The following is a 19,103-nucleotide window of genomic DNA, read 5'->3' on the forward strand; positions in this document are numbered from 1 at the left end:
CAGCAATATGCATGTTAGTCAGTGTCACAATACAACCTCTTCTACCATTCTCTATGAGGCCACAGCAGAATTGCACTGCTACATACAGTACTGAATTTTAGCGACCAGAACTTGTGATTATGTGGAGAAAAACTAAGCATCACAGTGTTTGTTGAAAATAAACGGACAGTTTAATGACCTTTTTGAATAAAAACCAGCAATCGCCAGTACACTAGCAAAGCAAAAAAGGATACTAAAATGCATATCTTGCTAGGTGAAAGAACATATCTTTATGAAATGTTAGGAGAGAATCAAAAGGGGAAGGGGGGGTGAATGGCCTTGCCACTCAACCGGGTAAATTTCTTTTTCTTTTATCCTCACAAAACAATACTCTGCTTGTTAACAACTGAGCATATCTGAGAAAGGGCACAACTGGTAGGTCAGGTACAATTCATGCTGCTTGTCATACAGAAAGGGAGGGGGCTGGATGGAGCAGGGATGTATGGGCTGTATATGTGTAAAATAAGAGAAAGAAGAGTGTGGGTGGATTAACAGTGATGTGCAACGCCTTTAGTTCTCCCCTTCGCCGGCATCCCCCTCGTCACCCTGGTTTTCTGATGTCCACAGCTGTAGAGAGGGGGAAAAAACAAAAAAACATTGGATTCATACACTCGAGGCATTCAGTTCCAAGTCTATCGAACGATAATGCATTTGAATGGCATGACATTGGCAAGGCACATATTGGCAGTAAGCACTTACAGTGAGATTGTCCCTTAGTAGCTGCATGATCAAGGTGCTGTCTTTGTAAGAGTCCTCGTTCAAGGTGTCAAGTTCGGCGATCGCTTCATCGAAAGCCTATAGGGAAAATAGGTATATGGAAGGGGGTAAAAAAAACATGTTTTATAAGGCTCAGAATACCACAGCATAAAATGCCTCCAAAACACTTTACCAATTGACAAAGCTTGGTACTCCAGATGACAAAGCACCATCACAACAGTCAACAGTCTATTTTTCATTTAAATATTTGGCAAATGCCAACAGCACAAGCACCGGTGTTAACGAGCAGGTTTGTGTAAAAAAGCTGAGCAGGAGGGGCGTGTTTGCACTCCGTATTGATTCGGAGGCCAAAAAAGGCTCCTTCTGTATCACGCAGTCACTGCAGTGTGATGGTGTAACGTGTGTGAGAGTATAACGGTGCCCCACCGCCTTCGCCAAACTGCAGGCTTGCTCGGGGGAGTTGAGGATCTCGTAATAGAAGACGGAAAAGTTGAGAGCGAGGCCCAGCCTGATGGGGTGTGTCGGCTGCATGTCCTTCTTGCTGATGTCAAATGCCTCCTGGTAGGCCTGCTGGGAGTTCTCCACTGTGGCTGTGATGGGGAGCGAAGGGGCCCAATGAATTAACACCATTCACTCATCATGCTTTTGTTGAAGAGAATTAATGTTTCATTTCACAGAGCATCTCCTGTATAATGGATACTGATTGAACATTGTCTAGATATTATGTACTGTGGACATCAAATCAGGCCAGTGATGATACCACTTAAGCCTTAAAAAGCACTGCAAGCAGCAGATTATAAAAATGTAGGTTTTGCTTATTTCCATGATAATCAGAGGCTGAGGAAAAGTGGCCAATTAACAATTATGGGTTCTTGGCAACAGTGTGACTCGGAAGCTTCCTCACAGAACAGAGATCTACTTACTCTTTTTTGAGTCTCCAGATGCCACCTCGGACAGATATCTGTAGTAGTCACCTTTCATTTTAAGGTAGAACACCTTGCTTTCTGCCTGAGTCGCATTGGCAATGAGGTAATTGTCGAGGAGTGCCTAAAACCAAGAAAAGGGGTTGATTGGGTGTCAGTCAACTCCACTCTTTCAACACACAGGACCACACAAAAGATTAACCAAAAATAGATGCTCTGCAACCTTGCTTTGGTGTCAAATTCATTCCAGCTCACATTCACGCTAAATGAAAAATGCTTGTTGTGTAAATAGGGCATTTTCCCTGTACAATTTCCACTTCCAACCACATTCCCAAATTGCCTGGACTCTAAATGAATGTAACTCCCCAGTGTCACGTTATATCACCCCGTCCCCATAGCATCAAGGGACTCCTTTAAAAGCGATGTAGGGCACATAGACTAGCAAGCCCCCGCTTGCATAGACTAGCAAGCTCTCTCACCAGCACATCCTTGCAGATGTCCTGCAGCTCGGCCTCAATCTTCTCGCGGTATTCACGGGCCATCTGCTGCTTCTTCTCGTTGCCTTCGGTCTTCTGCTCGATGCTGGAGATGACGCGCCAGGAGGAGCGACGCGCCCCCACGACATTCTTGTAGGCCACCGACAGCAGGTTGCGCTCCTCGTTGGAGAGCTCGCCGCCCTGCTCCGTCACCGCTTTCATCGCCGCCGCCATGTCGTCATAGCGTTCGGCCTGCTCGGCCAGCTTAGCCTTCTGTACCAGGTCGTTCTTGTCCATGTCGGGGCTGTGAAATGGCACAGAGTTATTGTGGTCATAGTCACACCAAGCAACAGTTATTAGTAGTGTTAGAAAGTATGAGGTTACCCATTCTACAATCCTAGTACTGTGGACCCAAGGGGATGACATGTTTTTATATAGTCGTATACTAACAGACCTGATTAGATGCATCTGGTGTGCTTGTACTGGGCTAGAACATTAATGTGCACCTCTGTGGGTCCTGAAAAGTTTTAGAATGTTCTGATTTTATTAATCAGTTTTATCATGTAGCCTACTGAATACTCAGTTATTAGGCGTAATAAAATGCCCAACAAACCAATAGCCTATTAGCACAGACGTCTCTCTGACTGATAATGATTAGGATTTTTAAATATGCATTAATATACGGATATAAAGACAACCCAATAGCATGTCCAGACATGTCCGGGTCAATTTCATTTTAATTCAGTTAATTCTGGAAGTAAACTGAAAAGCAAGTTTACTTGACTGAATTTAAATGGAACTGACCCAAAACCTGCAAGTGTTCTTCAAATGGAAAATTATTGAGTATTCAATAGGCTACACGATCAAATTGATTAATAAACATCAAAAAACCTTTCAGATACCCGTCAGGAACTACTCCCTTACATGCAAACCACAGCGGCTACATTCCGTGCACGAGCGTTGCAAAATAAATGTACCAGTCAAAGGTTTGGACACCTACTCATTCGCGGGTTTATCTTGATTTTTTGTTTTTACTTTTAACCCATTTTCTCCCAAATTTCATGGTGTCCAATTGGTAGTTACAGTCTTGTCTCATCGCTGCAACTCCCGTACGACACCAACGTGTTCGGAGGAAACACTACACCTGGCGACCGTGTCAGCGTGCATGCACCCGGCCAGCCACAGGAGTCGCTAGAGCACGATGGAACAAGGACATCCCTGCCAGCCAAACCCTCGCCTAACCCGGATGACGCTGGGCCAATTGTGCGCCACCCCATAAGTCTCCTGTTCGCGGCCGGCTGTAACAGAGCCTGGACTCGAACCAGGATCTCTAGTGGCACAGCTAGCAACTGCGATGCAGTGCCTTCGACCACTGCGCCACTCGGGAGGCCACATTTGTACTATTTTCTACAATTGTAGAATAATAGTGAAGATATCAAAACTATGAAATAACACGTGTTTAATAAATCCAAAATATACATTTTTACTTAAGATTTTTCAAAGTAGCCACCCTTTGTCTTGATGACAGCTTTGCACACTCTTGGCATTCTCTCAACCAGCTTCACGAGGTATTCACCTGGAATGCATTTCAATTAGCAGGTGTGCCTTGTTAAAAGTCAATTTGTGGAATTTCTTTCCTCCTTAATACATTTGAGCCAAGCATTTATGTTGTGACAAGGTAGGGGTGATATACAGAAGATAGCTCTATTTGGTTAAAGACCAAGTCCATGTTATGGTAAGAACAGCTCATAAAAGCAAAGAGAAATGACAGTCCATCATTACTTTAAGACAAAGGTCAGTTAATACGGAACATTTCTTCAAGTACAGTCGCAAAAACCCATCATCCATCAAGACCCAGAGTTACCTCTGCTGCAGAGGATAAGTTCATTAGAGTTACCAGCTTCAGAAATTGTAGCCCAAATAAATGCTTCACAGAGTTCAAGTAACAGACATCTCAAAATCAACTGTTCAGAGGAGACTGCGTGAATCAGGCCTTCATGGTTAAATTGCTGCAAAGAAACCACTACTAACGGACACCAATAATAAGAGAGCAATGGACAATAGACAGGTGAAAATCTCCTTTGGTCTGAAGAGTCCAAATTATACATTTTCGGTTCTAACCACCGTGTCTTTCTGAGATGCAGAGTAGGTGAACGGATGATCGGCACATGCGTGGTTCCCACCATGAAGCATGGAGGAGGTGGTGTTATGGTGCTTTGCTGGTGACAATATTCTTAATTTATTTAGAATTCAAGGCACAATTAACCAGCATGGCAACCACAGCATTCTGCAGCGATATGCCATCGCATCTGGTTTGCGCTTAGTGGGACTATCATTTGTTTTTCAACAGGACAATGACCGAACACACCTCCAGGCTGTATAAGGGCTATTTGACCGAGAAAGAGAGTGACGGAGTGCTGCATCAGATGACCTGGCCTCCACAATCACCCAACCTCAACCCAATTGAGATGGTTTGGGATAAGTTGGACCGCAGAGTGAAGGAAAAGCAGCCAACAAGTGCTCAGCATATGTGGGAACTCCTTCAAGACTGTTGGAAAAGTATTCCAGGGGAAGCTGGTTGAGAGAATGCCAAGACTGTGCAAAACTGTCATCAAGGCAAAGGGTAGCTACTTTGAATTATCTAAAATATATTTGGATTTGTTTAACACTTTCTTGGTTACTACAGGATTTAATGTGTTATTTCATAGTTGATGTCTTCACTATTATTCTACAATGTAGAAAATAATAACAATAAAAAAAAGAATAACAAACCCTTGAATGAGTATGTGTGTCCAAACTTTTGACTGGTAGTGTACATGTTATTCAACCATTTCACCCACGGCGCTCACAGGCCTGAACGAGAGTATGCGTAGTCAAACGATAAAATATAACATGTCTATTTTTGAGACACTTGACATGCTGGAAGTCCCACCTCTCCCATCTACTCATTGGTTTTCAGGAGCATACAACATCACGTGGGTATTTGAAAGATGACCGAGGAGAGACTAATCATAGACAACTAAACTCAGAGAGCATCATTGAGATCATATATGAATTTAACATTTGAATTATTCTGCCATTTTCAAAGTCATGCCCCCCCCATCCTTGACTTTTCTTAAATAAGCCTATTCAAAACACTGAGGACATGTAATTTTCCCCCCTTGCACTTGGCTGCCATCTGACAATGGCCCATGGGCTCCCGAGTGGCACAGCGGTCTAAAACACTGCATCTCAGTGCTAGAGGCATCACTACAGACTCTGGTTCGATCCCGGGCTGTATCACAACCAGACGTGATCAGGAGTCCCATAGGGCGGGCACAATTGGCCTAGTGTCGTCCGGGTTAGGCCATCATTGTAAAATAAGAATTTGTTCTTAACGGACTTGCCTAGTTGAACAAAAATACTATTAAAATAGGTTGAAACTACACCCTAACCAGTGGTCACCAACCAATCGCTTTCAGTCGATCGACAAACATTTCTGTAAAAAAGGTTTAGCTGGCCTGAGCGCTGAGCAGGCAAAGAGTTTGCATTTTGAAACATGTGTCTGAAGTTACGGACCCTGCCTTCCAGGCTGGCCCGGAGAGTAAATCAAGTGCACTAAAGGCCTACCGCTGGCCAATCGTGTGGCTCAGTTTACCGTGTCTGCAGTAATGTAGCAGGAATTTAAAAAAAAGCTACATTAAAACTGATACTGCAAGATTTTTTTTTTTAAACCATGACGAGAGCTGCTGTTTTTATGAGTGAGTTCATGTAAGTCCTTACTCAGCACTGTCAACTCTTTTTATTCAACACCTTTATAAGCCATAAAATGCATATTCTTCCCACTTCCACTCGTGCTACAACCAGCGCTGCAGCTGTAACGAATGAGTAGGAAAGTGTATCGATAGGCTTGCGTTTTTATTAGCGTCTTGGTTATTTTTTAATATCCAGCTGGTTTCTCCACACATCGCGCGGACAGAAATAAACATCTTTCTGGTAAGAAGATGGTTAACGTGACGTGGTGTGGCCACAACAACATACAGGAACTCAAGTCCTTCTGTTCACCTGATTTAGAATTCCTCACAATCAAATGTCGACCGCATTATCTACCAAGGGAATTCTCTTCGATTATAATCACAGCCGTATATATTCCCCCCCAAGCAGACACATCGATGGCTCTGAACGAACTTTATTTGACTCTTTGCAAACTGGAATCCATATATCCGGAGGCTGCATTCATTGTAGCTGGGGATTTTAACAAGGCTAATCTGAAAACAAGACTCCCTAAATTGTATCAGCATATCGATTGCGCAACCAGGGCTGGAAAAACCTTGGATCATTGCTATTCTAACTTCTGCGACGCATATAAGGCCCTGCCCCGCTCTCCTTTCGTAAAAAGCTGACCACGACTCCATTTTGTTGATCCCTGCTTACAGACAGAAACTAAAACAAGAAGCTCCCGCGCTGAGGTCTGTTCAACGCTAGTCCGACCAATCTGATTCCACCAAGACTGCTTCCATCACGTGGACTGGGATATGTTTCGTATTGCGTCAGACAACAACATTGACGAATACGCTGATTCGGTGAGCAAGTTCATTAGAACGTGCGTTGAAGATGTCGTTCCCATAGCAACGATTAAAACATTCCCAAACCAGAAACCGTGGATTGATGGCAGCATTGGCGTGAAACTGAAAGCGCGAACCACTGCTTTTAATCAGGGCAAGGTGACCGGAAACATGACCGAATACAAACAGTGTAACTATTCCCTCCGCAAGGCAATCAAACAAGCTAAGCGTCAGTATAGAGACAAAGTAGAATCTCAATTCAACGGCTCAGACACAAGAGGTATGTGGCAGGGTCTACAGTCAATCACGGACTACAAAAAGAAAACCAGCCCCGTCACGGACCAGGATGTCTTGCTCCCAGGCAGACTAAATAACTTTTTTGCTCGCTTTGAGGACAATACAGTGCCACTGACACGGCCCGCAACTAAAACATGCGGACTCTCCTTCACAGCAGCCGACGTGAGGAAAACATTTAAACGTGTCAACCCTCGCAAGGCTGCAGGCCCAGACGCGCCCTCAGAGCATGCGCAGACCAGATGGCTGGTGTGTTTACAGACATATTCATTCAATCAATCCCTATCCCAGTCTGTTGTTCCCACATGCTTCAAGAGGGCCACCATTGTTCCTGTTCCCAAGAAAGCTAAGGTAACTGAGCTAAACGACTACCCCGTAGCACTCACTTCCGTCATCATGAAGTGCTTTGAGAGACTAGGGCCATATCACCTCCACCCTACCCGACACCCTAGACCCACTCCAATTTGCTTACCGCCCAAATAGGTCCACAGACGATGCAATCTCAACCACACTGCACATTGCCCTAACACATCTGGACAAGAGGAATACCTATGTGAGAATGCTGTTCATCGACTACAGCTCGGCATTTAACACCATAGTGCCCTCCAAGCTGGTCATCAAGCTCGAGACCCTGGGTCTCGACCCCGCCCTGTGCAACTGGGTACTGGACTTCCTGATGGGCCGCCCCCAGGTGGTGAGGGTAGGCAACAACATCTCCACCCTGCTGATCCTCAACACTGGGGCCCTCTCCTGTACTCCCTGTTCACCCACGACTGCGTGGCCACGCACGCCTCCAACTCAATCATCAAGTTTGTGGACGACACAACAGTGGTAGGCTTGATTACCAACAACGACGAGACGGCCTACAGGGTGAGGGCCCTCGGAGTGTGGTGTCAGGAAAATAACCTCACACTCAACGTCAACAAAACTAAGGAGATGATTGTGGACTTCAGGAAACAGCAGAGGGAACACCCCCCTATCCACATCGATGGAACAGTAGCGGAGAGGGTAGTAAGTTAAATTCCTCGGCGTACACATCACAGACAAACTGAATTGGTCCACCCACACAGACAGCATCGTGAAGAAGGCGCAGCAGCGCCTCTTCAACCTCAGGAGGCTGAAGAAATTTGGCTTGTCACCAAAAGCACACAAACTTCTACAGATGCACAATCGAGAGTATCCTGTCGGGCTGTATCACCGCCTGGTATGGCAACTGCTCCGCCCACAACCGTAAGGCTCTCCAGAGGGTAGTGAGGTCTGCACAACGCATCACCGGGGGCAAACTACCTGCCCTCCAGGACACCTACACCACCCGATGTCACAGGAAGGCCATAAAGACCATCAAGGACAACAACCACCCGAGCCACTGCCTGTTCACCCCGCTATCATCCAGAAGGCGAGGTCAGTACAGGTGCATCAAAGCTGGGACCGAGAGACTGAAAAACAGCTTCTATCTCAAGGCCATCAGACTGTTAAACAGCCACCACTAACATTGAGTGGCTGCTGCCAACACACTGACTCAACTCCAGCCACTTTAATAATGGGAATCGATGGGAAATGATGTAAAATATATCACTAGCCACTTTAAACAATGCTACCTAATATAATGTTTACATACCCTACATTATTCATCTCATATGTATACGTATATACTGTACTCTATATCATCTACTGCATCTTTATGTAATACATGTATCACTAGCTACTTTAACTATGCCACTTTGTTTACATACTCATCTCATATGTCTATACTGCACTCAATACCATCTACTGTATCTTGCCTATTCCGCTCTATACTATCACTCATTCATATATCTTTATGTACATATCCCCTTACACTTGTACATATCCCCTTACACTTGTGTAAGGTAGTAGTTTTGGAATTGTTAGCTAGATTACTTGTTGGTTATTACTGCATTGTCGGAACTAGAAGCACAAGCATTTCGCTACACTCTCATTAACATCTGCTAACCGTGACAAATAAAATTTGATTTGATATTTCACTTTCTCTGTTCACAGCATGAATTTGTGGTGCGTGAGTTGTCATCAGCTAGAAAACGGTGTCCCTTTTTGGTCAGTGTCAGCAGAGGAAAGGGAAGACAGACCCTCAGTCAGCTGCTCTCTCCCTCCGCTGAGACTGACCATCAGATGCAGGCACCATCAGCCCAGTAAAGTAAAAAATAAGCAAATTATTTAAATGTATGCTCAATCAGCTGTGACTCAAAAGTAATACAATGACTTATCTATTACCGCTGTGATCATATAACTCACAGTTTTAAATTAACTTTTTTGGGGACGGGGGACAATGCATTGGGAGGGCAATTCACGCAGCCAATGTGCGGTGATAACGTATTGGGCCTATAGCCCATTGCACAAATCTCATTGCTACAGTACTGTTTTTAATAGGTTAGTGTTGCATAGACTTAAATGTTTTAAGACACGTTAAAAGAAAATCTGAGCAGTAGATCTCGGGTTGCATTTTGACTCAGAAAGTGATCTTGAGAAGGCTAGTGACACCTGACCTAAACTATATCAAAACTAATTTTACACATAGATGTAGTAATAATAGATGTAGCTTAAAGACCAGATTAGAGTTACAATATTCTGATGGGTGATAATATTCTGATGGGTGACAATAGTATTAACTGCCTTGTGATTGAAGAGACTACAGCGCAGTGTGGGTAATTGACAAAGGGAAAGGAGCTTCAGCTTACCAAAAAGCAATCTTTTCAAATAATTCTTCATGCAGGCGAACTTTGATTTCCTAACCAGAAAAGAGCAGGTTAAAGTTTCTAAAACATGTGCATTTGCCAAACAACTTAAAGGAAAAATCCACCCATTCCTTTAATTTACAGTGTGACTGTTACCTAGTCAGTTGAATGTCTGAATGCATTCAACTGAAATGTGTCTTCCGCATTTAACCCAACCCCTCTGAATCAGTTGTGCGGAGGGCTGCCTTCATCGGCATCCACGTCTTCGGCGCCCAGGGAACAGTGGGTTAACTGCCTTGCTCAGGGACAGAATGACAGATTTTTACCTTGGAAAAATATTTTTTAGCTTGGAAAATTCCAGAAAATGAAGTCATGGCTTTAGAAGCTTCTGATAGGCTAATTTACATAATTTGAGTCAATTGGAGGTGTACCAGTGGATGTATTTCAAGGCCTATCTTCAAACTCGGTGCCTCTTTGCTTGACATCATGGGAAAATCAAAAGAAATCAGCCAAGAAAAATTGTACACCTCCACAAGTCTGACCTTCCAAATGCCTGAAGGTACCACGCTCATCTGTACAAATAATAGTACGCAAGTATAAACACCATGGTACCACGCAGCCGTCATACCACTCAGGAAGGCTCCAAAAGATGAACTTACTTTAATGCGAAAAGTGCAAATCAATCCCAGAACTACAGCAAAAGGACCTTGTGAAGATGCTGGAGGAAACAGGTACAAAAGTATCTATATCCACAGTAAAACGAGTCCTATATCAACATAACCTGAAAGGTCGCTCAGCAAGGAAGAAGCCACAGCTCCAAAACCGCCATAAAAAAGCCAGACTACGATTTGCAATTGCACATGGGGACAAAGATCGTACTTTTTGGAGAAATGTCCTCTGGTCTGATGAAACAAAAATAGAAATGCGTGGCCATAATGACCATCGTTATGTTTGAGGGAAAAAGTGGAAGGCATGCAAGCCGAAGAACACCATCCCAACCGTGATGCACAGGGGGTGGCAGCATCATCTTGTGGGGGTGCTTTGCTGCAGGAGGGACTGGTGCGCCTCACAAAATAGATGGCATCATGAGGGAGGAAAATTATGTGGATATATTGGAAGCAACATCTCAAGACATCAGTCAGGAAGTTAAAGCTGGGTCGCAAATGGGTCTTCCAAATTTACAATGACCCCAAGCATACTTCCAAAGTCAAGGTATTGGAGTGGCCATCACAAATCCCTGACCTCAATCCTATAGAAAATGTGTGGGCAGAAGTGAAAAAGCATATGCGAGCAAGGAGGCCTACAAACCTGACACCAGTTCTGTCAGGAGGAACATGCAAAAATTCACCCAACTTATTGTGGGAAGCTTGTTGAAGGGATATTCAACCTTCAACTCTCTCTCTCTATATATATATATATATATATATATATATATATATATATATATATATATATATATATATATATATATATATATATATATATATATGTTTATCATACCTGTTGGTACAGGGCTCATATGTGAAACTATTCTAACTGAACATTTTCTTTCACAGTGACACTGACTCCGAATGGGAGTCTTATCCGGTGTCCTGTGTGAATTTAAGTATGCTCTCTCTAATTCTCTCTTTCGGAGGACCTGAGCCCTAGGACCATGCGTCAGGAATACCTGGCATGACGACTCCTTGCTGTCCCCAGTCCACCTGGCCTTTCAACTGTTCTGCCTGCGGCTATGGAACCCTAAACTGTTCATTTTTACTCTTGAGGTGTTGTCCTGTTACACCCTCTACAACCACTGTGATCTCCACCCGGCACAGCCAGAAGAGGACTGGCCACCCCTCATAGCCTGGTTCCTCTAGGTTTCTTCCTAGGTTTTTGCCTCTCTAGGGTGTTTTTCCTAGCCACCGTGCTTCTACACCTGCATTGCTTGCTGTTTGGGGTTTTAGGCTGGGGCTATATAAATTGATTTGATAGAGGACTGAGGGTCTTCAAAATATTGAAAGTGTGTAAATAGTTACCCATATTAATTTTGTAAATCTATATATATTTATTTGTTCATATATTTTTTAAATAAATAATTATTTGTTTTCATTTATTTCCCTCAATTTATTTTGGGGTGGGGTGTTAGAATACCATTTTGGTATTTTGTATATAGTTATTTGTTTCAAAATGTATACCTTCACCAATTTGGCCACTTGGGCCAAATTTACATTTGGGCTACTTGTGTGGGACACCTGGGTGACTTCATGATAAATGTCATGTAAGCACACTCATTTTGGAAGTTATCATTCTGAAACCTTGCACAAGTACTGTTGCCCTCTTATATTTTTCACTGAAATTGTCCCCATCATCCTATCTGAATGTTTGTTTTATCTTGTTCATTTTAAAGATGATACAAAAATACAATACTAGTTACATAATTTCTATATTTTAAGTAGGGCTGGCAATAGCCAAAAAACAATCTACATTTTATTAACTTAAGGGCAATTTACGATATACAGTCAAAAGTTTGGACACAGCTACTCAATCACTTTACTACTTTCTTCATTGTAGAATAGTGAAGACATCAAAACTATAAAATAACACAAAATCATGTAGTAACTAGGGATGCACGAAATATCAGAATCGGACGAAAAAATGCCACCATCAACAATGGCTCAATGTCTAGTTTAACGCCGATGTGCAAAACCGATGTCAAAGCTGACGTGCAAGTAAAATTTAGAGCTACACAGCATTCCTAACCTAGCAAGTGTGCTGTGTGGATCGAGCAGTCATTTGAAAGAGTAAGAACATTTCAGCGAGACAGCTCGGAGGAGAAATCCATTAACGCCAAGATAATGGAATACATTGCCCTTGACAATCAACCGCTCTCTGTCGTGGGAGATGTTGGCTTCCGCCGACTGGTCGAGCACCGGTACACACTACCAAGTGCACTATTTTTTAGATGTAATAGCGTCACTGCTAATAGCATCACTGCTATTAGCTTCACAACTGACATTTGAACCAGCGATGAGCATGCGGAGTCTGATAGCACAGTGGGTCGTCAAGGATGTCGTACTGAGGAAAGTCGTATTTCATGCTCATGAATGTGCTGGTTGTCATACCGCTGCTGCCATTTCAAAGGCATATGAACACACTAGCTAGCTCCTTTCGAACAACTGACTCGAGAAATAAGCTCATCAACTGCACCTGCAGCGACGTGATACCCTCTGTCATGGCATTGAACCACTGCTCAACAAAACAGCCTACAGGCTGTGTTCAAGCCATTTGGTGGCACTCTCTCAACTGTGTCGCCACCATGCTCGATGCTATGTACACAAGGACCGCTATTTCGATGCAGACTAGAAACAGGGTTTAGTCACCTCAACTTGCTAAATTTCCACATGATTTATTACAAGATTTAGTTGAGGTTTAGTGAATGATTTGACCCAAATACAATGCTTTTAGTTTTAGAAATATTTAGGGCTCATTTATTCCTCGCCACCCACTCTAACTGCAGCTCTTTGTTGAGTGTTGCAGTCATATCAGTCGCTGTAGTAGCTGACATGTATCATGTTGAGTCATCCGCATACATAGAAACTCTGGCCGTAGTCAGTGGCATGTCATTAGTAAAAATGTAAAAAACCAAGGGGCCTAAAAACAGCTACCGTGAGGAATTCCTGATTCAAACTGGATTATATTTGATAGGCTTCCATTAAAGAACACCCTCTGTGTTTTGTTAGACAAGTAACTCTTTGTCCACATTATAGCAGGGGGTGTAAAGCCATAACACATACGTTTTTCCAGGAGTAGACAGTGATCAATAATGTCAAACGCTGCACTGAAGTCTAGCAAGACAGCCCCAACAATCATTTTATCATAGATTTCTCAGTCAAATCAGTCATTTGTGTAAGTGCTGTGCTTGTTGAGTGTCCTTCCCTATAACCATGCTGAAATTCTGTTGTCAATTTGTTTACTGTAAAATAGCATTGTATCGGGTCAAAAACAAAATCCAGAGGTTTACTACGGGTTGGTAACTGGCTGATTGGTTGGCTATTTGAGCCAGTAAAAAGGGGCTTTTACTATCCTAGGGTAGCGGAATGACTTCAGCTTCCCTCCAGGCCTGAGGGCACACACTCTCTAGTAGGCTTAAATTGAAGATGTGGCAAATAGGAGTGGCATTATCGTCAGTAATTTTCCATCTAGATTGTCAGACCCTGGTGGCTTGTCATTGTTGATAGACAACAATAATTCTCACCTCTTCCACTCTGACTTTACGGAATTCAAAAGTACAATTCTTGTCTTTCATAATATGGTCCGATATACTTGGATGTGTAGTATCAGCGTTTGTTGCTGGCATGTCATCCCTAAGTTTGCTTATCTTGCCAATGAAAGTCATTAAAGCAGTTTGCAATATCAGTGGGCTTCGCAATTCAATAAATGGAGCTGAGTTGCCCCCCCCCCCCCCCCCCAAATTTCATTTAACTTCTTGGGGGCAGTATTTTCACGTCCAGATGAAATGCATCCCCAAATTCAACTGCCTGCTACTCATCACCAGAAGATAAGATATGCATATTATTAGTAGATTTGGATAGAAAACACTCCGAAGTGTCTAAAACTGTTTGAATCATGTCTGTGAGTATAAGAGAACTTATTTAGCAGGCGAAACCCCGAGGACAAACCATTCCGATTTTTTTTCCTGAGTTCACTCTCTTTCAATGGGTTTTCATTGGGAATCCAGATTTCTAAAGGAACCTTCTTGCAATTCCTATCACTTCCACTGGATGTCAACAGTCTTTAGAAATTGGTTTAGGTCATTCCTTTGTGTAATGAAGTACGGTCATCTTGAACGAGGGTCACTTGAAGTGTACTGTTAGATAGAGGCGCGTGACCAGAAAGCATGCTTCAGTTTGTTTTCTTCCTGTATTGAACACAGATCATCCCGTCTTCAATTTGATTGATTATTTATGTTAAAAAATACCTAAAGTTGTATTACAAAAGTAGATTGAAATGTTTTGGCAAAGTTTCAGGTAACTTTTGAGATATTTTGTAGACACGTTGAGCAAGTTGGAACCGGTGTTTTTCTGGATCAAATGCGCCAAATAAATTGACATTTTGGATATATATCGACGGAATTAATCGAACAAAAGGACCATTTGTGATGTTTATGGGACATATTGGAGTGCCAACAAAATAAGCTTGTCAAAGGTAAGGCATGAATTATATTTTTATTTCTGCGTTTTGTGTCGCGCCTGCAGGGTTGAAATATGGTTTCTCTCTTTGTTTAGGTAATAGCATTGGTTGCTTTCGCCGAAAAGCCTTTTTGAAATCTGACATGTTGGCTGGATTCACAACAAGTGTAGCTTTAATTTGCTATATGGCATGTGTGATTAAATGAAAGTTTGATTTTATAGTAATTTATTTGAATTTGGTGCTCTGCATTTTCCCTGGCTTTTGGCCAGGTGTGACGCTAGCGTCCCACATATCCCAGAGAGGTTAAGAGGTTACAGACGATAGGCAATTAAGGTCACAGTTATGAAATCTTAGGACACTAAAGAGGCCTTTCTACTGACTCTGAAAAACACCAAAAGAAAGATGCCTAGGGTCCCTGCTTACCTTTGTGAACGTGCCTTAGACATGCTGCAAGGAGGCATGAGGACTGCAAATGTGGCCAGGGCAATAAATTGCAATGTCCGTACTGTGAGACGCCTAAGACATCGCTACAGGGAGACAGACCACGTGTAACAACACCTGCACAGGATTGGTACATCCAAACATCACACCTGCGGGACAGGTACAGGATGGCAACAACTGCCCGAGTTACACCAGGAACGCGCAATCCCTCCATCGGTGCTCAGACTGTCCACAATAGGGTGAGAGAGGCTGGACTGAGAGCTTGTAGGCCTGTTCTAAGGCAGGTCCTCGAAAATATAATAACAGCCGGACACTCTAGGAGCTCAGATGCAAAAATGTAATTACCAATGTTTCGACAGCCAAGCTGTCTTCATCACGGTATATTCACAAATACTGCGGGATGACTCGTTTATATTCTGTCAAAAGACACCGGTGTCTGTAATCATGGCCAAGAGTGGCCTAATATCATTGGTTAATTATCAAATATTAAAATGGCATACAAAGAACAGCATACAAACAACAATTGATTGAACCCTGATGAAGACAGCTTGGCTGTCGAAACATTGGTAATTACATTTTTGCATCTGAGCTCCTAGAGTGTCCGGCTCCTAGAGTCTGCAGTTCTCTTTAATTTTTCTACTCCGCTAGCCAGCACCTCGGCTAATTAGGTGTACGTTTATTTTTCTTCTAGATTGTAAGGCAGGTCCTCACCAGACATCACGGTCAACAACGTCGCCTACGGGCACAAACCCACCATCGCTGGACCAGACAGGACTGGCAAAAAGTGCTCTTCACTGACGAGTCGCAGTGTCTCACCAGAGGTGATGGTCGGATTTGCGTTTATCGTCGAAGGAATGAGCATTACACAGAGGCCTGTACTCTGGAGCAGGATCGATTTGGATGTGGAGGGTCCGTCATGGTCTGGGGCGGTGTGTCACAGCATCATCGAACTAAGCTTGTTGTCATTGCAGGCAATGTATTGCTACCACTGTATCAAATGTATTATCTAAGTGAGTTTCAGAGATAGAATATGAATGGCATCTGTTACAGATGAATTCTAAATAAATCATCAACAGTGTCACCAGCAAAGCACCCCAGCAGCAGCAGCACCTCCATGCTTCACGGTGGTAACCACACATGCCGAGATCATCCGTTCATCTACTCTGCGTCTCACAAAGCCACAGTAGTTGGAACCAAAAATCTCACATTTGGACTCAGATCAAAAGGACCGATGTCCATCGGTGTAATGTCTGTTACTCGGTTTTTTTTGACCCAAGCAAGTCTCTTCTTCTTATTGGTTTCCTTTAGTAGTGGTATCTTCGCAGCAATTTGACCATTAAGGCCTGATTCACGCAGACTCATCTGAACAGTTGATGTTGAGATGTGTCTGTTACTTGAACTCTGTGAAGCATTTATTTGAGCTACAATTCCTGAGGCTGGTAACTCCAATGAACTTATCCTCTGCAGCAGAGGTAACTCCGGGTCTTCTTTTCCTGTGGCGGTCCACATGAAAGCCTGTTTCATCATAGCGCTTGATGCTTTTTGCAATTGTACTTGAAGAAACTTTCAAAGTTCTTGTCTTAAAAAAAGGAGAGAAAGAAGGGATCTCATCTTTGTTATTGGGAGTTGTAAGGGGGGGGGGGGGGGGGGGGCTTGCTGTATGTGTGTAAATAGGAAGGTGCACAGCACACAAGGAGCCAAGACACAAAACGACAACATGAGAACAAATGCTCATAAAAAAATAGAAAAAAAGTGATTCTTGTTATGCATGCATTGATTGAATTAATTTGATATATTGACATACAGGCCATCATTGTAAATCATAATTTGTTCTTAACTGACTTGCCTAGCTAAATAAAGGTAATTAAAAATATTTTAAAAACACAGTATACATGTACCTTTGAACACTTTCAGCATTTTTTTTGAGAGGAAAGGAACCCCTTTCTCTGGGCCAGTAACACACATTTAATGGTATAAAGAAAATATTGTCCACACCGGAATGTCTAAATAATGCTGACATAGGACAATATAAGATCAGCTTGGTAAATGTTGGGTATTATATTTAAGCAAACTTGTCCATTATGATTGGCCACAACTAAACAAACTCCAATATTGTGGTTTTCTGATAATCTATCTTGAAAACACGACATTCTTAGAAATGTCGATTTGTCCCCATTGGGGCTCTAGAAAGTTTAAGCCATAATCAGCAGACTTTCTTCTTCTAAACAACCATTATAGGAAATTAACCATATAACTTTTACGTGAAACCCAGCTCTAGACGCAAGGCATGTTTTCAAAGGACATACATCCCTAAGAAATAACGTGCAGTAGTGACAACGCAGCAGGTGATCTTAGCTTTATTGTTTAACCAATGTATTATTATTATTATTATGGCCATGTATAGTTAGTTACACGGCTCTTGTGGCCATGTTATCTCAAGTCAATTTCGACTGTGATAAGGTCAGATTTGCTCACAATGGCTGTGTCACTTGCGCCAGTTGAGATCAGTTTATTTATGATTTTTTTTTTTAAACAACTGGTATACTATGACAGTATGGTATCCTACATTACCAAGGCTGTGTCTTAAATGTCACTGTGTTTTACTATCGCTACAATTTCCTTCAACATAACCATCTTTCGATCGACTAGTTATGATCACGGATGTCAAATGTAAAGTCCATGGCGGATATACTGCACCATTGCGCTATAAAATCGGTAGCCAACCTAATCGCTAAAGCGCTAGCTTGCTAGATTCCAGTCCGGCATTGAAGATGGAGCTGGAGAGCTAGTAACGCCCTCTGTCGCATTCCCTTGCGGAATTTTAATATGAAATCTGCCGTTAGCAAACCAGCTAACGTTATCTAGCAACAGTAATTGAATGCTACCAATGAGTTGGATATACGAAAATATCATTTAATTCGTAGCTATTAAGCACCAGTGTCATCGCAAAAACCTGTGCATTGCAGTCCATTCACTTGTAAAATTAGCTGGAGACCAGGCAAGGGAACATTAGCCTTGCAAAAAAAAACTGTCTTCTGTGGATATATACATCAGCATTACGGTACCATTTTGGATTTGGATTCATATTTCCCAGGGCAGATCTGAGATCTCCCCTACGTGATTTACAATAACCTAATTCCTAGCTAGCTTGTGAGCTCTAGCTCGCTATTCAATCACACGTCTCGGCCTAAATCCTTGTACCCAGCCCCAAACCACAATAGGCACCTTCCGCCACAGATAGCGATTGGAGACATTGTTGGGTTATTATGAACCCACAATTACCAATCTTACCCAGGAGATAATAATATAATTGAACTTTTATGCAAGTGAACTCACATTTAGCTTGTATTTTGAATCCTGCTTTTTCTCTAAACGATGGGAGTACCAAGCTGTCCTCCGTTCGCTGCTCGGGATTTTCAGGGCAGTACCACTTCCGCCTGCGCTAACACTTCCGCTTCCTCTAAACTCCACCCCTCCCCCCGCCAGTATCTATGGTAACAGCACTCCGGGGTTTCCTAAGCATTCTGCAGGGTAGTTGACGTCATAGAGAGTATGCGAGCCACTATGCGATGACGTAAGTGGTCACCATAGTTACTGTCTCCAAGCGATTGCTTACAGTCCGATGTAAAGTGTAAATCATAGAACACAGATGTTGAGACAGGATAGTCTGGCTGTACTGTTTATGTAAAGTTGCAGGAGCGCCACAATACTTTTGAGCTAATATTATTAAAGAGGAACAGGAGCTCAAGCAGCAGAACATTTGCCAGTAATCAGCTCCTGTGAGCT

General features: G+C 42.8%; 1 protein-coding gene across 1 annotated transcript; it reads right to left on the reverse strand.

The window, feature by feature from the left end:
* Window positions 1–150: 150 nt before the first annotated feature.
* ywhaba (tyrosine 3-monooxygenase/tryptophan 5-monooxygenase activation protein, beta polypeptide a) lies at window positions 151–18,712 on the reverse strand. Its single transcript, NM_001124468.1, is given in 6 exon segments — window positions 151–606; window positions 739–834; window positions 1,183–1,346; window positions 1,680–1,803; window positions 2,159–2,459; window positions 18,654–18,712. Coding segments are annotated over 5 exon segments (735 nt in total). The 5' UTR covers window positions 2,453–2,459; window positions 18,654–18,712; the 3' UTR covers window positions 151–549.
* Window positions 18,713–19,103: the final 391 nt, after the last annotated feature.

The sequence above is a fragment of the Oncorhynchus mykiss genome, chromosome 7 (genome assembly GCF_057628025.1).
Source record: "Oncorhynchus mykiss isolate SJ-2025 chromosome 7, ASM5762802v1, whole genome shotgun sequence".
Classification (NCBI taxonomy): Eukaryota; Metazoa; Chordata; class Actinopteri; order Salmoniformes; family Salmonidae; genus Oncorhynchus; species Oncorhynchus mykiss.